This window comes from Endocarpon pusillum, assembly GCF_000464535.1.
Source record: "Endocarpon pusillum Z07020 unplaced genomic scaffold scaffold7240, whole genome shotgun sequence".
Classification (NCBI taxonomy): Eukaryota; Fungi; Ascomycota; class Eurotiomycetes; order Verrucariales; family Verrucariaceae; genus Endocarpon; species Endocarpon pusillum.
Window position 1 is genome coordinate 122,837 of NW_006916639.1, and position 16,126 is coordinate 138,962.

At 50.1% G+C, this 16,126-nt stretch overlaps 5 protein-coding genes across 5 annotated transcripts; 2 read left to right on the forward strand and 3 right to left on the reverse strand.

Moving 5' to 3' along the window:
* Nucleotides 1–613: 613 nt before the first annotated feature.
* Nucleotides 614–1,853, forward strand: EPUS_03743 (uncharacterized protein; the record flags this gene model as incomplete). The annotated part of the gene is made up of 5 exons (XM_007807726.1): nucleotides 614–679; nucleotides 741–904; nucleotides 960–1,455; nucleotides 1,531–1,629; nucleotides 1,683–1,853. The coding sequence occupies 5 exons, from the start codon at nucleotides 614–616 to the stop codon at nucleotides 1,851–1,853; spliced, it is 996 nt and encodes a 331-aa protein (XP_007805917.1).
* A 340-nt stretch (nucleotides 1,854–2,193) lies between these two features.
* Nucleotides 2,194–3,429, forward strand: EPUS_03744 (uncharacterized protein; the record flags this gene model as incomplete). The annotated part of the gene is made up of 2 exons (XM_007807727.1): nucleotides 2,194–2,420; nucleotides 2,475–3,429. 2 exons carry the CDS (start codon nucleotides 2,194–2,196, stop codon nucleotides 3,427–3,429), a joined length of 1,182 nt encoding a protein of 393 aa, XP_007805918.1.
* Nucleotides 3,430–6,996: 3,567 nt separating this feature from the next.
* EPUS_03745 (uncharacterized protein) lies at nucleotides 6,997–8,574 on the reverse strand (the record flags this gene model as incomplete). Its single annotated transcript, XM_007807728.1, has 1 exon — nucleotides 6,997–8,574. The coding sequence occupies one exon, from the start codon at nucleotides 8,572–8,574 to the stop codon at nucleotides 6,997–6,999; it is 1,578 nt and encodes a 525-aa protein (XP_007805919.1).
* A 1,351-nt stretch (nucleotides 8,575–9,925) lies between these two features.
* On the reverse strand, nucleotides 9,926–10,642 carry EPUS_03746 (uncharacterized protein; the record flags this gene model as incomplete). The annotated part of the gene is made up of 1 exon (XM_007807729.1): nucleotides 9,926–10,642. One exon carries the CDS (start codon nucleotides 10,640–10,642, stop codon nucleotides 9,926–9,928), a length of 717 nt encoding a protein of 238 aa, XP_007805920.1.
* A 1,367-nt stretch (nucleotides 10,643–12,009) lies between these two features.
* On the reverse strand, nucleotides 12,010–15,853 carry EPUS_03747 (uncharacterized protein; the record flags this gene model as incomplete). Its single annotated transcript, XM_007807730.1, has 2 exons — nucleotides 12,010–13,758; nucleotides 14,663–15,853. 2 exons carry the CDS (start codon nucleotides 15,851–15,853, stop codon nucleotides 12,010–12,012), a joined length of 2,940 nt encoding a protein of 979 aa, XP_007805921.1.
* Between the last annotated feature and the right edge of the window lie 273 nt (nucleotides 15,854–16,126).

Consider the following 16,126-nt stretch of genomic DNA (forward strand, 5'->3'; position numbering starts at 1 on the left):
TCCACCATCCACCATCCACCATCCACCATCCACCATCCACCATCCACCATCCACCATCCACCATCCACCATCCACCATCCACCATCCACCATCCACCATCCACCATCCACCATCCACCATCCACCATCCACCATCCACCATCCACCATCCACCATCCACCATCCACCATCCACCATCCACCATCCACCATCCACCATCCACCATCCATCCCAATGCCGTTAGGACATTCGTTAGGACTTCATTAGCGTGCCTTGGCCAACCCACATCCAACATCCGAGACATCCGTGCGCTTATCGCTTATCTGCGGCTATCGTGGCAGCAGGTCAATAAACATTTGGCCCAGCTATCGCTATCTTCATGCTGAGACACTGAGAAATCTCTTGTGATTCCATTTCCCCACCGCCTTAGCAAGAAGCGTTCATACATAAGGAAGGTGTCTTGGTGATGGTTATCCGAGCATGAAGAGGTTCATATGCGTGGACGGACCTGCATTTCTTTGTGTGCTGCCTCATTCGTCACCATCTGCTTTGATGCCGCTTAAGTCTTCCTGAAAACCATTTTGCAGAACTCCAAGGACATACTTTCAAGGCTCAGCTGAGCAGAAGTGGACCGTATGGAGCCTTCTTCGCCGCGAGGTGCGAATCACTTCAGCGTCCTAAGCTCGTACTCTGCCTGTGATGTGAGTTCGAGCATTGTTCGTCAGGCCATAGAGCCGCGAATTGACGTTCCGAGGCTTTCAGGTCTCTGATGCCCTGCTCAAGTTGCAACAACCAGACTCTGGAGAGATACTTCATGCAGGGTATCTGGCTGACATAGGTGAGCTTGTCCTCAACCGCCTCTTCTCGCAGAACGTTGATTGCTGGATCAGTACCATATGCACCCTTCCCACAGCATTTGGGCTCCTGTAAGGGACGCCCTAAAGTCATCGGACCCGCTTCTACACTTAAGCTTGTCGCCAGAAACTCCATCACAAGCCCACTGCCAGAATCAGGTCCTAACGCCATCCCCAAGGGACAGCATTGGGTCGATCTTACTGACGAGGGCACTGTGATGGTGATTGAGCAGCCTGAGGGACAATCGTGCGCCGCCATTGGAGGCATCATGGCCTTACGTATGAAGACCAGGGGTGCAATGGGTTGTGTGGTTGGGGGCAGGGTTAGAGACTTGGAGGAGTTGAATAACTGTGGCCTTCCGGTGAGTGCTCCAGGAACCATCAACAGAATATGGAAACCGAAAGCATCTGCACCGGTATTGGTTGGACATGCGCCCAGCATGCCTAGCCAGGTCTGCCTGTGCAATGCTCTCTACCCTGTCTGTTTCTTTCTGTTTGATATGCTCGATATTTCGTTCTGTTCGCCGCTCTATCCGCTCTATCTGAGGGAGCCAAGAGGGATATGCATCGGCATCACCCAACAGGCGAGAAAGGCTTCAGTGGTGTCGAGTCCTCCTGTCAAGGTTTTTCTAGACAGCATTTCAACTCCTCTTTGTCTTACAACGATCAGAAGCTAAAACTGCTCTCGTTGTGTTTAGGTCTGGGCTTGCGGCAAGTCAACAGTGGGTGCTGGAGCGGAATCAAAAGTCTTTGCTCGGAACATTGACGTGACAATCGGTGGTGTCAAGATATCACCAGTGTGTGCCGCGACCGTGTACAGCGTATTCAACGTCATTGACCCTTTCGATAGGGAGATATTATCTTTTGTGATCCACTCGAAGGAGTAGTTGCCATACCTCGGAATCTCTTGGACAAAGTCATTTCGATGGTCCCAAAGCTGGTTGCCGCAGACGAGAAGATCAAGGAAGATCTTCATCGAGGGGGAAGTGTAGCTCGTGCTTTCAGAACCCATCGAGCCTGACCATTGTTCTGGGCCAAATTGACACGCCTCGCGCTCACAGCTCATCAAGAGGAGCAATTCCACTCAAGTTGCAGACGTTCAAAGGCTTGTGAAGGTGATTATCACGAGCCCTATTGGAAGTTTAGATTAGCTGGCTTGGTTACTATTCGCGGTGGGAGTTGAGGGCTTGTGAAAGCCGGGAATTTACCTACAAAGGTAACAACACAGCCGCGCTAATTAGCTGATTTTCCCTTATGACCTTCACAGCTGCACAGTTCAGGGGTTTTTGATTCACACCATCCCCAAATAACTTTTCTACGACTCCCGATATTCGTACCACAATTAACTTACCTTCATCACGATGGACGAAGCGCAAGAAGCAACAGGCCCGGTTCGAGACAAGGGAAGAAGCAATAACAGAAAGAGATTGTTCAGCCCTACCGCCGAAACGCTCACCGAAGCACCACCACCGAAAAGGGTCAATCGAGGCTGCGATGAGAATGACTCTACGGATGATCACGAGATCGCTTCGCTCAAGGCCATACTAGGATTGAATGAGAACCCAGATGAAGCACTCCGCAAATATCTGTAGGGATCCCGGAACCTTGATACCCGTCATTTCTAACACACGGTCATCTCTAGGCAGAACCTTCGCAATGAGGAGGATGTACAGACGTTTTACAATACATTCAAGAAAGAGTTGAAGCTGGCGCCCGCTCCAGAATCAACCCCTCCAGCCGAAGATAAGGCAAAGTATCCGGTGGTCGACCCAAAAGCATTGGCAGAGGTACGGGCTAAGGTGGCTAAGGAGGCTAAGACGGGTAAGAAGGGAAGTTCGGAAAAACTAACAGAGTTCTTCTTTTTCCTTCTTCTTTCGACCGAGGTTCAGGCCATAGTATTGAAGATGCATCTTGTCCAAGACTCAGAAGTCATCTGTCCTTTCTATTGCCACGGGTACAGACCAGACGACCCAGTCTTCACTCTCAAAGAACTGGATGTAATGAGCAGATATCCTGTTCCTGCCATCTGGCATCGAGAAAGACCAAACGTCAACCTCGCCCTTCTTGGAGTCAACAAAGACTTGAGGACTCTTGGCTCGCCATATTTCTGGTGCAGTCACTACTTCCTCTTCAACGACGCCAGAAGCTGCCTCTGGTTCTTCGAGAAGATTGGTACGGCCAACATGCGTCAAGTCCACCACGCGATCTTCAACCTCAGCAGTGGTTTCTTCTTATCAACGGAGTATCGAAAAAAATCCGACATTTGCGAAGAGCAACGATGGTGCAAAGTGTTCGAGCTCCTGAAATCTAACCACCAACTATGGAAGTGTATCATCCGCTTCTATTCTTGGAATGACCTCCTTCCTCGCAAAAATCTGAGTGACGACGACAAAGTTAAGATGACGAAAGGTCGGTTTGATCTTGTGGCTATCCTTGCGGGATTTCGTGGTGTAGCTAGGGTGATCGTGGAAAATGACAAGTGCGACTTCTTAGGACAGCATGAGAGAACTCAGTTGGCTCGGCTCATGACTGCTACGGAGAAACAGAAGCCGCTTGGGAGCCACAGCATGGAGATATCGATGGTGGAGAAGTTGTAGGAGCATGAAGACTTCTAATGGTAGAGCAGTTTCAGTCCGGTTCCTTTGAACAGAATGAGGCCTCCTTGAGAGCTCTGCAGGAATTGGCAATCGTCTCATCGTGATTGCAGCAGGAACAGAATTGTGTGCTTCAAGACAGTTCAATTCAAATCAGTTCACTGTTAATCCTAACTCTACGGACTTCCATAACCTGCCTGTGGTATTGTGCCTTCCTGAAGGCAGTGTAGATAGTAGACTTACAGATCTGAGCTTGCAACTCGAAATCAAGAATCAGGGCAGCAGAGAGATCTTTGTCCAGTCGTAGGTGTACTTCCACCACCCTTTCCCCACGAGCTCTACAAAGAATAGAGTTTCGTGGTCCAATCTAGTTTCCATATTTCAAACCATAGCCTGATAGATTCGTGCTTGCACTGCAGTATCGACATGTCTGGAGTGCAGGATAGAGAGAGAGAGAGAGAGAGGGTCAGAGGCTTATAGGTGTTGCTTAGCCAATAAACACTTACCTCGCGGATTCACTCCTCTGGGATTTGATTAGCCTATTTTTGTGAAGGACGAACCTCTGTTCCTGTGGGCGTAAATTCATCACGTTCTCGAGATCATGTAAAGTCCTTTTTCACTGATCTGCCGCCTTTCTGGGTATAATCAATATTGCCCCCCCCCCCTTCTCTCTCTCTCTGTGTCTGTGTCAGTCATTCGTCTCATACAGAACCAGGAAGTCTATCAATTATAATAGGCGACGAAACCCCCTTTGGACGGAGGCGCCTTGGATGTGCTTGAGCCCTTCTCATCCGCTGAGTTGGGAATGTTGAGACCGACAACAGAAACCTTCATACATGTAGTCAGGAAGAATGAAGAATCTATAAGAGGTGCCATTTTCTCTTGTAGAAAGACATGGACGTCGCTTTCATTGGTATTGACGTCCCCCTGTTCAGGTCCGAATATCGATGACGATTTCCATGGTGTTCGCTATCTACTCCATGGACAGGAGCAGTATTTCGGAAGCTCAGAACTTATTTGGTGTCCTACTGATGGACAAAGAGACCCGTTGCCTCAAAACGACCATATATTAGCCTGTATCTGGCACATCATATCATCATCATAACAACAAGGGCTCTTCAACATCAACCGAACAAGGTACCTATCGCCTATAGTCGTACTGTCTCCAACAAGGATGATTTCACAATGCCATTTCCCTCTTCAGTTTGTTTCAACAAATCTTCCAAAATACTCGTCAAACATATAATTCATTAACCCTACAGCCCACTCGGCTCAATCAACCCCCTTTCCGCTCCAACACTAGCCGCATTGCAGCCCTTGTTAAAGTCAACAGTCGTACGGAGCCCTTCACCAGTAGTAAGGAAATTCACAGCCAGAGCACATACACCAGCCTCAGTCCCTTTCGACGGTCTTCAGCTTCTTAAGGCTATGCCCCGCGCGGACACTTCGTGTGGATTCGTCCAAACAACGCGTGCTTAGGCCTGCGGTGAGACCTCCGCCTCCAACTAGATTGACGACGGCGTTAGATCTTCTTTCGTCTGACTGTGGTGTTGCTGGATTCCTCGAGTCTGCGATGCCGACCAGTGAAGGGTATGTAATTGCGGATCCTGCTTCACCGCCTCACGTTGCCACTCTTCGGGCTCCAATCCAGTCGTCCCTCGACTACAAATCACACTGTAGTTATCCGATGAAGGTACGAAAATGGCGTTCGCCTTGGCCTGAACGTCTGACACAAGTAGCCTCGTGCTCTATGCTGATGCATCCGCTGAAGATGACCTTGGCGCCTTACGGGCCCATGCTGGCTATCCTGCATTCTTTGCTGATCCGGAGCATAGCTACAAAGGCTGTGATATTGACTCTCGAGGCGGCAAGGGCCAGAGCTCGCGCATGGTATCCTACATCACCATGACTGCTTGCTGTATACAGAAATAATCAGAGTAGAAATGACGACAGCTGAAACGTATCAGAGCTGTGAGTAAGCACACCGCATGTTTCCTTACGTCTTCTTCGCCTCGATCATCAACCAGCCCTGTAACAGAGCTCTAAATCCACCGCGGAGCTTGGGTGCATGACTGAACCGAGTCTCTAGCACTTAAGTGCAGATTTGACTCGTGATTGCAGGCGAGCTTACTGAATAGCCACGCGATCGATCCATGATCTGATCTAGTTAACCTCTCCCTCATTCTCGACCTCCTCGCAGTCGAAAGAGAGCCCAATACCCAGACATTTCGGGCACCACCAAACAATCCCAATAGAGGCCGTCACCGATATCCAGAAATCCCCTTCTTCCTTCCCTCTCCTCCCTCCTAAGGCATTCATGCCAAGCCCCCCATCCATCCACCACTGCAGGAAACAAAAAACGAGGCATTCATATCTCCGCCCAAAGCCCCATCGCACATCAAACCCTCCTACGAGGGTACTGATGCTCACAAACCCCTAACTGCAGGAAGAATACCTGCGGCCGCGCAGGAGAGATGAAATCTTCCCCCACCTTCCCTAGAAGGGATCCTGAAGGGGTTCATCTGATGGAAAGGGCAGAACCTGCCCTGTTGTCTTGGAGAGGAAAACATAGAAATAGAAGCAAAGAACTATTTTTGGGTATGGATGTGAGACGAGATGAGCCTTCTTCACCGTATGCATCCTTACAAAATCTGAATGATATTGTATCAGGTGTGCAGCATCGCGGAAAACTTGTACACGCCAAACGGCTAAGCGGAGGAGGAGGAGGAGGAGGAGGAGGAAGAAGAAGAAGAAGAAGAAGACGGAGGAGGGAGAAGGTAGGATTCTTATCAAGCTCGCAGCGACCCACAATAATCTCTGCAATGCGGTGTTCCTGTTCAATGCTACTTGGTAAGATATTGTTGTGTTCTCATCTGACTCGGTTGAAGATCCTAGGATAATGATATATGTTTCATCACGGATGGGGAAGCGGACCGGTGCTATGGGGAGGAAGCAGGGAGGGATGAAGAACATTCAGGGAGAAGCAGCAAAGGACTTGCATTCGGACGGCTTGATTTAGCGAATAGTTAGCTATGTCGCTGACTCGCTGGATGGCTGGCAAGCAAGTTATGGTAAGCATGCCTTCGTGACTCGTAGTCCTCCAACTCCAGGGCTTTAAAGAAAGAGAAATGCTGCTGAGCTTCGTCTCGTCGTCTGCTCATCTCATCGTCCCGTCGTCTGGTCATGTCACGATCTGCCGATCGACCGTCATCAACACGAGCTCGAGCTCGAGCTCGACCTTCACCTCCACCAGGAAGGTGCACAGCTCAACCAACCCCCATCCAGAAGAAGAAGAAAAAAAATCTCATGCAAGAAAGAAAAAAAGTGGTGGGGAATTCTTGTCCAGGATGAGCAAGATAGCAGCTCTCGCCAGCGACTTCCAGTGCCGGTGCGGTGCGGTGCATAAAACAAACCCAGCAAGCAGCAGCAGTAGTTCAGTTGTTCGATATACACGTGCCCACCAGCTCCGACGCCCAAACTCAAGCTGAAGAAGACCAATCCATCTGCCCAATCCAGGCGACTTGGTTGGAGCAGCCCCCCACAACGCTCGCTCGGTTCGGGTCTTTAGACTCAGATGCGCTGCAGACCCCTAGCCTCACGATTGACGGGCTTTTTGATTTTCCGCCGCCCTTGCTTTCGCTCCTCCTGCTTGGGCTTCCGCGCTTCCTTGTCCACCGCCGGCGGAGACTCGTCAGCTGTCGGCTCTGCATCTACTGCCTGATGGGGATCAGGAATCATCGGCTCTTGCATCGAAACATCAGCCGGGATGTCAGCAGCGAGGGCGTTAGCAGCAGCAAGAGTATCACCCAGTGTAGCAGCAGTAGCGGTCGCAATATCGCGCGTAGCTTGCATTCTCTCTGATAGCAAGGCAACACGCGTATTCAGATCATCTTCTGGGGGCATTTCGGCTTGGCCAACGGTGCCAAGGCCGAGGTTCTGCATATTCACATCCATTCCCTCGTCGTCGTCTACGGGATCTGGTGCGATGCGTCTGGCTCTCTTCCTCGCCTGTGGGTACAGCTCTACGTCTGTGTCCATGGCTATGTCGGCGTCCATATCGAAATTCATTCCTCGCGCTCTCGCTCTCTCTGCGAAACTCAATCCTGTTCGAGGGGTGGGCGCTGCTCGTGGGACATAGGCTGATCCTGGTGTTGGCGGCGAATCCGAGATTAGTTCTGCAGTTGTAGGAGCTCTGACGTGAGGTCCGGAGGTACGCTGAACTGGTGGCTGAATAACCTGTTGGGTGTCCACTGGCACGTCGTGATAATCTTGATGTGGGATTGGTACTTCTTCTCTGCCCGTCATTTCTTCAGGTACGATACCAAAGTCTTGTCCTTGCGGTTGGCCTGCTACATCTTCTCGTCTGTGATCATGGTCGTGTCCATATGCTTGCTCTTGGCTTGATTCTTCCACCTGCCCGGGATTGACATTTTGCTCCAGCTCTGGCTGCCGCTCAGATCCGTGCTCTACTTCAAGCTCTTGCACACTTCTCTGGTTGCCGTCCCCTTCATCCAGCAAAGTCAACTCTGCGTATCTCGCCTGCATTCTCGCAACCATCTCCGCATCGGTTGGCCTCACATACTGAGCGTGAGCATCAGTGCCATTGCCATCTTGAGCTTGTCGTCGTTGCCGGCGTAGAAATCGACGCTGACGTCTCCTCTCCTCACCGAAAATCGCATTCACGGTCCGAAGCATACGGTCTAGTGTATGACGGGATGCTTCGTCGCCTGCTTGGCCGATCTGGTGTTGGGGGCGGGTTGAGGGGTCGGAGCTAGTCGATGATGTGTCTGCATCATGATCATGTGTTGCTTGTTGGCCATTGGGTGCTGCTTGAGGGGATGCGGAGGTGGGTGCCAATATCGCAGCACTTGTCGTGGGCTCCGTCGTGTCCGGCTGAGTAGCCACTACTTCGAGGGACTCGGCTGATGGATCTCGATATATCTCCCAGTTTGGAGTAGCTATCTCGGGATCAAAGACCATGGGTGCCGATCTTCTGGCTCGAGCCGAAGCTGTTGTACGGTCGTTAGGCTGGGGAGTGGTGGTGGTGGTCGGTAGCCGATCTTCAGGTTGAGGAACAAAGTTCAAGCGACGACGACGAGATGGTGTCGTATTTACAGACCGATCGAAGAGCCCTGGAGCTTGATCCATACTGATTGCTTTGAGACCTGCTGATCTTGTCAAGCGAGTGGAAGAAAGGTAAGCTGAAAAGCACAATGGTGGTATCAAGAAAGTTTGTTGGAGTACGGTAAGGTTGACTTACAGTGAGGTCTATTATAATTGACTGAAAGAGAAGGATGTCAGTGAAGAGAAGAGAGGATCAGATGAGCAGAGCAGGCTGATTGGTCCCTATTGTTGCATTATCCCGTCACGAATTGTGAATGACCGAGGGCAAGGTAAGTTGGCGAGTTCTTCGCCCGCTCAGACCGAGTCCGCCTGTAAAAGCTAAGACTGTGCCAGTACACATGCTGCTTGGGGCAATAACTTCAGGACGCAGCGTTCTAAGCCTTACAGACGTTTGGTCGTATCGTTATGCTGCAGCGTTAACGCATTATTACATCGTTGCAGGATAATTGATACTGGTTGCTTTAGAGCAGCGCCGAGGCAGACATAGCCTTGGTATAAACTGTAATCTATCAGTATGTGCCTTCAGGAGAGACTTCCCGCGTACCGAGTGCTGTAGATTGTCGAGATGTCATGGATGTACCTGAACATTACCCTCTCACCATTTCTCTCTCTCATCCACCACGACAAACACTGATACTGCCCAATGCTCCGACATATATGTCAGACCGACCATCCTGGAGCACTTGATGAAGGTTCATGGCGGACACTGGCAGATCGTAATCAAGGGAACGCCGTAGGGCTATCCATCAATGGTCCGATTCTCGTTGCACGTATGGTTCCCTGGACTTTGGTACTTGCAGGGGTACAGATTCTCCAAGAATGTCTCGTCACAGCATAGGCAGCGAAGTACATTCGGATCTCGAAAACAAACAGGACGACTGGCGGACTCTTTGCTCTCGACTTGGGCGTCAATATGCCAGTCAGTATGGCTGTTTTCAGATGATAGCACGTAAGCAGGACGGAATTGGAGAAGGATGTTGTGGAATATCCGGAGCTGAACAGGTATGCAGTTGAGTCTATGAAAAATCGAAAATGTTGACTGAAACGATGTGCTGGATGGTGCCAGTTTTCACGAAGAATGAGCAACGAAATCATTGTGGATAAAATGAGAATAAGGAAGTCATCCAAACTGCGTCTCGCACATCATTTGACAGGAGCAGAAAGACAAGAGAAGAGCTTGACAATAGTTTGCAGATAGGGAGAGCAGCGTATTCAAAATCGAAGAAAGAATGTATCAGTCAGACAATCATCTTCCGCTATAAGAGAAGCCAACATCACCTAGTCCTATTCTCTTCCACAGGCAAAAAATCAAGGCCTTTGCACATATATACCACAAACAAAGCCCCGCATGCCTTCTCCGGATTTACTGCAGAGTCTACTTGGTCGCAGCCGATACCTTGAAGGCCTTCTGCCTGATTGTAGAGGTTTCCTCATCTTCCTCGATGTCCACCTCATGGAGCTCTCCTTTTGCAATATCGTAGATGACACCATGAACCTGAAGACCTCTATCTCCGATAGCGTCAAGGATGGTGTGGTTCTCCTTTAGAGCCTTGACACCGTTCTGGACATTCAACTCGACGAGCTTAAGCGCTGCCTCCTTGTCCGGTAGCGACTCCAGCAATTTGATATTGTCCTTCCTCAAAGTTCTTAGCGGCATAAGCCACTTATCGATCAGCCCAAGCCTAGTGTTTCCCAGAGCGGCGGCAACACCACCGCAGCTGGTGTGTCCACAGAGCACCACGTGCTTGACCTTGAGGTGATCCACGGCGTAGTCGATAACGGCGTTGATGCTCAAATCTGTAGGATGGACTATATTGGCGATGTTCCGGTGCACGAACACGTCACCTGGCTCCATGTCGAGAATAGTGGTCTCAGGGCATCTTGAATCGGAACATCCAAGCCATAGTATCTCGGGAGATTGGCCTTTGGCAAGAGTTGCGCAAAGGTCAGGCTTCTCGGAAGCAATCCTGGAGGCCCATTCTCTGTTCTTGGAAAGCGCCAAATTGTACTTGTCTCCTGGTCTAACGTAAGCTTTTGCAGTTATCAAGCCAACAAACTCGCGCAGGTCAGGAAGGAAGGAACGACAAGGCATGGATAGACATCGTTGGTTGCGAGAAGGTTGAGAGAAGGTTGCGGAGGAGGAGGTGTGGTTAGCCAGCAAATGGGGAGATGGTGGAGAATTGGCTCACCTTGTGAACCCATAATTGCAGACTGGACTCGAAAGCTGTTATCGTGATCAAAGTGGTAAGTGATCGGAGCAGAACGCAGCTTCTTTATGCTGCTACGAAGCAATGGAGAACGTGTCTGGAACCGAAGCGATCCTGCAATCTCTCTCCAATCGGATCAGCCGTTGGGGTCAACAAGGCCTTCGGGCCTGGGGACAAGGACGACCACATGGAAGATGCGATGAGGCATTGCATCGTGACGGTGCTCTCTCCGATCATGTGGACGGTAGTGGTGATTGAAGGGGCAAGAAGAAGCGGATCTTCTTACTCTGGGGAAAATACCGCATGCCGTACAGCGTTTCCTCATGCAGGCACAGAAGTGCTAAGTAACCCCCTCGATGTAAGGGTCTTGGTGGTCGCACCGACAAGGTCTAGAAGATGGCTGACACAACCTTGAAGAAGAGATCCTTCGGCTAGGATAACGTCTGTCAGCCCTGGCGATATCAAAATCATTTTCCACGGATCTACGGACGCGGGCTTATAAATAATGCTCCAGTCGTGACTCAACCTCGATACTCCTTACACAGCAAAGTGTGTCTCTACCCAGATAGAGCGAACAAGCCAATGAAAGCAAGCAACAAACGGTACCGAGGACCTGTAGAGGCATACAGAGCGGTACCGTGCTATCATACAATCCAAGATCACACGACCAAGGCCTCGGTACCGTATCATTCCGTTGCATGCAAATGCTGCAGCACATCATTGCCACCAGGTATTTCTAGCCTGCGCTTTCCTGTTCTTCCTTCATTTTGCGGGGTTCAACAACGTTACACCGATCTGCAATGCTTATTGTGAATATCGAAGATCTCTAGCAGGGTCAGGGTCGGTAATACTAGACGGAGTGGGAGCCAGGTAGGGGAGCCTTCGACATGAGTGCGGTCTGGGCCCTTGCTTCACAGTCTGCCCTCTTCTGAAGGGGAGAAATGGCTCTACCAGCGATCCATTCTAACCCAATAGGAACCAGTAGTATGGACTTCTTCAACAGAGCCACTAGGATTAATGAGCACCAATTAATAACTTTGTAGCAAGAATGGGAGCAAATCACGCTGCCAACCAAAAGACAGTTTATAGAGCCCTGCATATGTTAAGTTGTAGCTCTTCAAATAAGATGGCTCACGTTGTAGCTCTTCAAATAAGATGGCTCACGTTGTATGATTGGCTGGTTACTGCTCAAGGTCATTTGCTATGGTAGCTACAGGCATACAACGCTTCTCGCTGCGCCATTCCAGAGAACTCAGCGCCTGAACTCAGCTCGATAGGCAGTGTCATCATCAATGATTTCACTCATTTGGAGCCCAATTTTCTCCGGAATTTCCTGGCCATCTCTGCCCACGAAAACAGCTAGATTTTCGTTGAGCGGGTTCTTTAGATTTCCCACAGCCCGGTATGGTGTCTCCTCTTTGACTATCCACTTGATCCTGAAGGGAGCTGTTGTAGGCCAATGCAGGTTCTTAACCCACGATGGTTGCGGCACGCCTTTTTCACCTGGCAGGCCTTGCATACGGGCATATCCTTGAAATGCCTTGCTATGATTAGCAGAGAAGAAGAATATAACATGACGGCATGTCTTGAAGGCTTCGACAAAGGTATCCTCATTTTTGGTTTGCGTTGCCCAGGTGCCTTCCCTTTGTGCAGTCGCTATGTTTTCATAGTTCCAGCTTTTCAGCAAGAAGAAACGTACCCTGCCGTCCTGCAAATCTGGCTTCGAAGCATGCGATGTGCCAAATCCTGAGTCACGGCGTTGATCGTGGCGTCCACGAAGTTCATTCCGCCAACCATTCTCCTCTAATGCTCGATCTTTTAGGCCACGGAGATTCACTTCTCTATCTGGCAGCCAACGATCATATTCATCCTTGGAGTGCGGTGATTGTTTGCGTGGTGACGTCGCTGAATGATTCTTGGTAACCTCTGGAGATGCAGACCGTTTAGGTCGTCTTTCAGGAGAAGCACGCTGGGAGCGGGGTGGTGTCCTGCGACGCCCTTCGGTCCTCGCCACCTTCGATTGGTGCAGCACTTCGCTGTCTTTCGTGTCTTCTTCGATGCGCCGCTTGACGGGTGTCTCATCGTTTGAAGTGGTCAGCTCCTGCGCGGTAGTTTTCTTGAGAGCGGAATCTTTGATTCGAAGACCTACGTCCTGCTTTACCGTCAACATTGATGGAGACATCGTGGCAACGGGCGAGGTGGACCGTTGGGGTGCATGAAAAGACGTGATACTGGAGAATGGACCGCGAAGTCGCTGATCCTCTTTTTCTTCCTCAAGTAGCTTCAATCTTTCTTCCTCAATCGCCTGAAGACGCCGGCGCCGGGTCAGTACTTTCTTTCGATAAGGTTTATCGTAGTAACCTGTCATAGCAAGCCACGCATTGATTTCGTCCATCTGGTACGGGGGAAAGTGATCGGGTTTCAGCGTAGCTTGGAGGTTAGTAGCTGTTTCATCATGGCGTACGCTATTCTCTCGACTTTCGCGCACACCTGATGTTTCTGGCTCCCTAGGTTGATGCTGTTGGCCATTCAGCCCATGCTGTTCCGTCGTGAAAAGGTTCTCTGCAATTGTAGTCTTCGATAATGATGCAGCAGCTCTCCCTTCGGCAAGGAGATCTTCAAGCTCGGCACTGGTTGCTTTTGCTGAGACTCTCGGGGATATGAGCAAAGAGCCGCTGGGAGGCAGAGACGGGGCGCGATTCGTAACAGTAGGGCCACGGCTTTTGGAACCAAGTTCCTCCGGCCGAACGGTATTGCTAAATTCCCCATTGTGCGTCAAGTCTGGCTCGACGACACCTGCGAGCTCCGCTTTGCTGTCATTGGAAGCGGATCGAATGCTTCGAGTGCGCTTCGCCATTACACTCTCCTTCGCCCGCATTTTCAAGTTTGCAAGTGGGTCATTTGTAAAAGTAGCGCGTGCTTTGCTTTCTAATACCCCGAGGTGTGACGAGGGTGCAGTTGACTGGGGTTGCAGGTCCGCAGACGCTCGTATCATTTCCATCTAGAGCATGTCAGTATGAGCTCCATCAATCAAAGCATTACCAACTCCTCTATCATGGTCGTGCGTGGCAGGGACAAGTTGAAGGCCTGCGTTGGCATCAAAGGCAGTGTGATTGGAAGTAGTGAGGCCTGTTGGTAGTACTGCAGTCTCTGTAGCGTTCTGTAAAGGGAGCATGCTACCAAAAGCTGAGAAATTTATATCAGAGCCAGATGCGAAGTCTTGAATGCCTGGAGTCACTGGCAGAGCCGCCGAGCTCCACGAATTCAAGTAAATGTTCGAAGGGATTATGGCTTCTGTCAGGCTTGTATAGTCTTGATTGTCTTGGTCTGGAGGCTGCTGTGCCATGAATATGATTCGCTGGTAGGGCGTGTTTCTGGGTAGATAATGTGGTCATGAGTGGGACACTGATGCAGCAATTTGATATTGAGTTTTTACTGGGTTATCTGACCCTGACTTGCTGGAAGCTGAAAGGGAGAGTAACCAGGGACCTAGTGGCTTATGTATTAAGGCCGGTTCATCTTCGAGACATCTTCCCTGAGATTCTTTGGACCGTGCACTTCCAAGTCGAAAATTTTTATTGAAAAGGGACGACGCGTCCTTAACCTGGTACTAACCACGGACGGCGCGTCAGTCAAGTTGTCTTGGCATTACAGCGGCTTGGCGTCTTCTTGTCTCATACTACTTCAGTTACTACTTACTCCGTACTGTAATAGTAGTAGGACTACGGAGCACTGTACTACTAGTAGTTTCTGTGGCAAGTTCATCCTAGGATCAAATGAAGAACTTTCCACAAATGTGGCCATCAAAATGCGATCGCTGAAAGCGATATTTACTATGAATGGCCCGGTCAAAAGAATCTTATACAGGGATCGACAAGAGATCTACAGGCACCGCGAAACCTTACTAATTTGTTCGGCCTCTTTTTCAGTCCATCCTTCTCTTCATCCTTTTCTCCATCCTGATATGCCTGATATGGTGCCTCCGTTTCCTCCGACCCACATCCAAGCACGTTTTCATCTACCACTAACGGCAGTGCCTTAGCACCATCCTGAAGTGTGGCATTGATCTCCATTGACGACAAAGTCTTCTGCGCATCGGTGGCATCACCGAGGCCCCCCGATACGAAACCGGGCGTCTGCCCATGAGTGTCCATACCTAGCGTGGGTTTACATCGTTTACCGTTGGGCTGGTAGGAATGATGTGCAGATGGAAGCAACACGCCTCCGTTGACAGTTGGAGGCATACTGGCTGTTGGTGTTCCGACACCCAAAGCTCCCATAGAGTTGGCCCTGTCAGACAAAGCAGGTTGCTTGCCTGCTCGCCGCGGTGAGGGAGATGTGGAAGACCGCTGATAGCGGAACGGGGCAACTCCATGTTGTGAAGATCCCTTGAAAATAGTCTCTGTGCTCGAGACCACAGATGAAGGCGACCTGTCGCCACTTTCTGGTCGTGATTTGTCGATCAGGTCCGGACTCTTCGACAAGCCCTCGGACCATCCTTGCTTGGATATGACCCATATACCTGTTAGAATAATTAGGATTTGCAGGGCCTCATCGGTCTCTGTGTACAATGCTTCCCTATTGGCTGGGCGGTCGAAATAAGACGTTTCAGACGAAAAGTCCGAGTGCACCGGAGACTGTGAATTGGATGACAGCGCTGATCGGATCGCTGGGCTTCCAGCGGTCAGGAATCTATTGAGTATATCGAGCTTGTTATCTGCAGTCAAGGTCGCAATCACTGGATGTATTCTTGTGTTTGGATTTATGATACTAAACGTGAAGCGAGAGCTAGAAGGTTTGTTGGCATTTTCTGTGGAAGTGTTTTCCTTCGAATGTGGTCTTCTAGCTTTTCGCAACACCCATCGTAGCTTGTAGCTGTCGTGATTCTTCGCGGAGAATTCATAAACCCCAACCTTCAAGCAAATAGCCTCCCAAACCAGGCCATTTTCTAGATATATCTCGTCATGGTTGGTAGAACCGTTCTTCGCTTTTCTTGCATACGCGATTGCTCCAAGCAAGTCAGGATGTCTCCTCGTTATTTCATCTTCAGATTCGTCCGTTATATCACCCTCTACTATTGAATTGTGACCGTACATTTCGCTACGAAGTAGAACCAAATCGTCCATGCTTAGGCACCTTTCCCCGGTCATCTTTCTGGGAATGCTCCGGGTGAAACGAGAGTTGCAGGCTGCTAAGGAGATAACATCGAAGGCTGGCAAAGCTCGTGAGCTGTCCGAGACACGCTGAAGCTGAAATATCATGCGTGGCCGGATGTTCAGTCTTTGCTTCGATCGTTTCGTAGGAGGAGGATGAGCAAGAACGAATTTAGTCCTTGGCGTTGCTTTTCTTTCACTCAAACCACCTTGCAA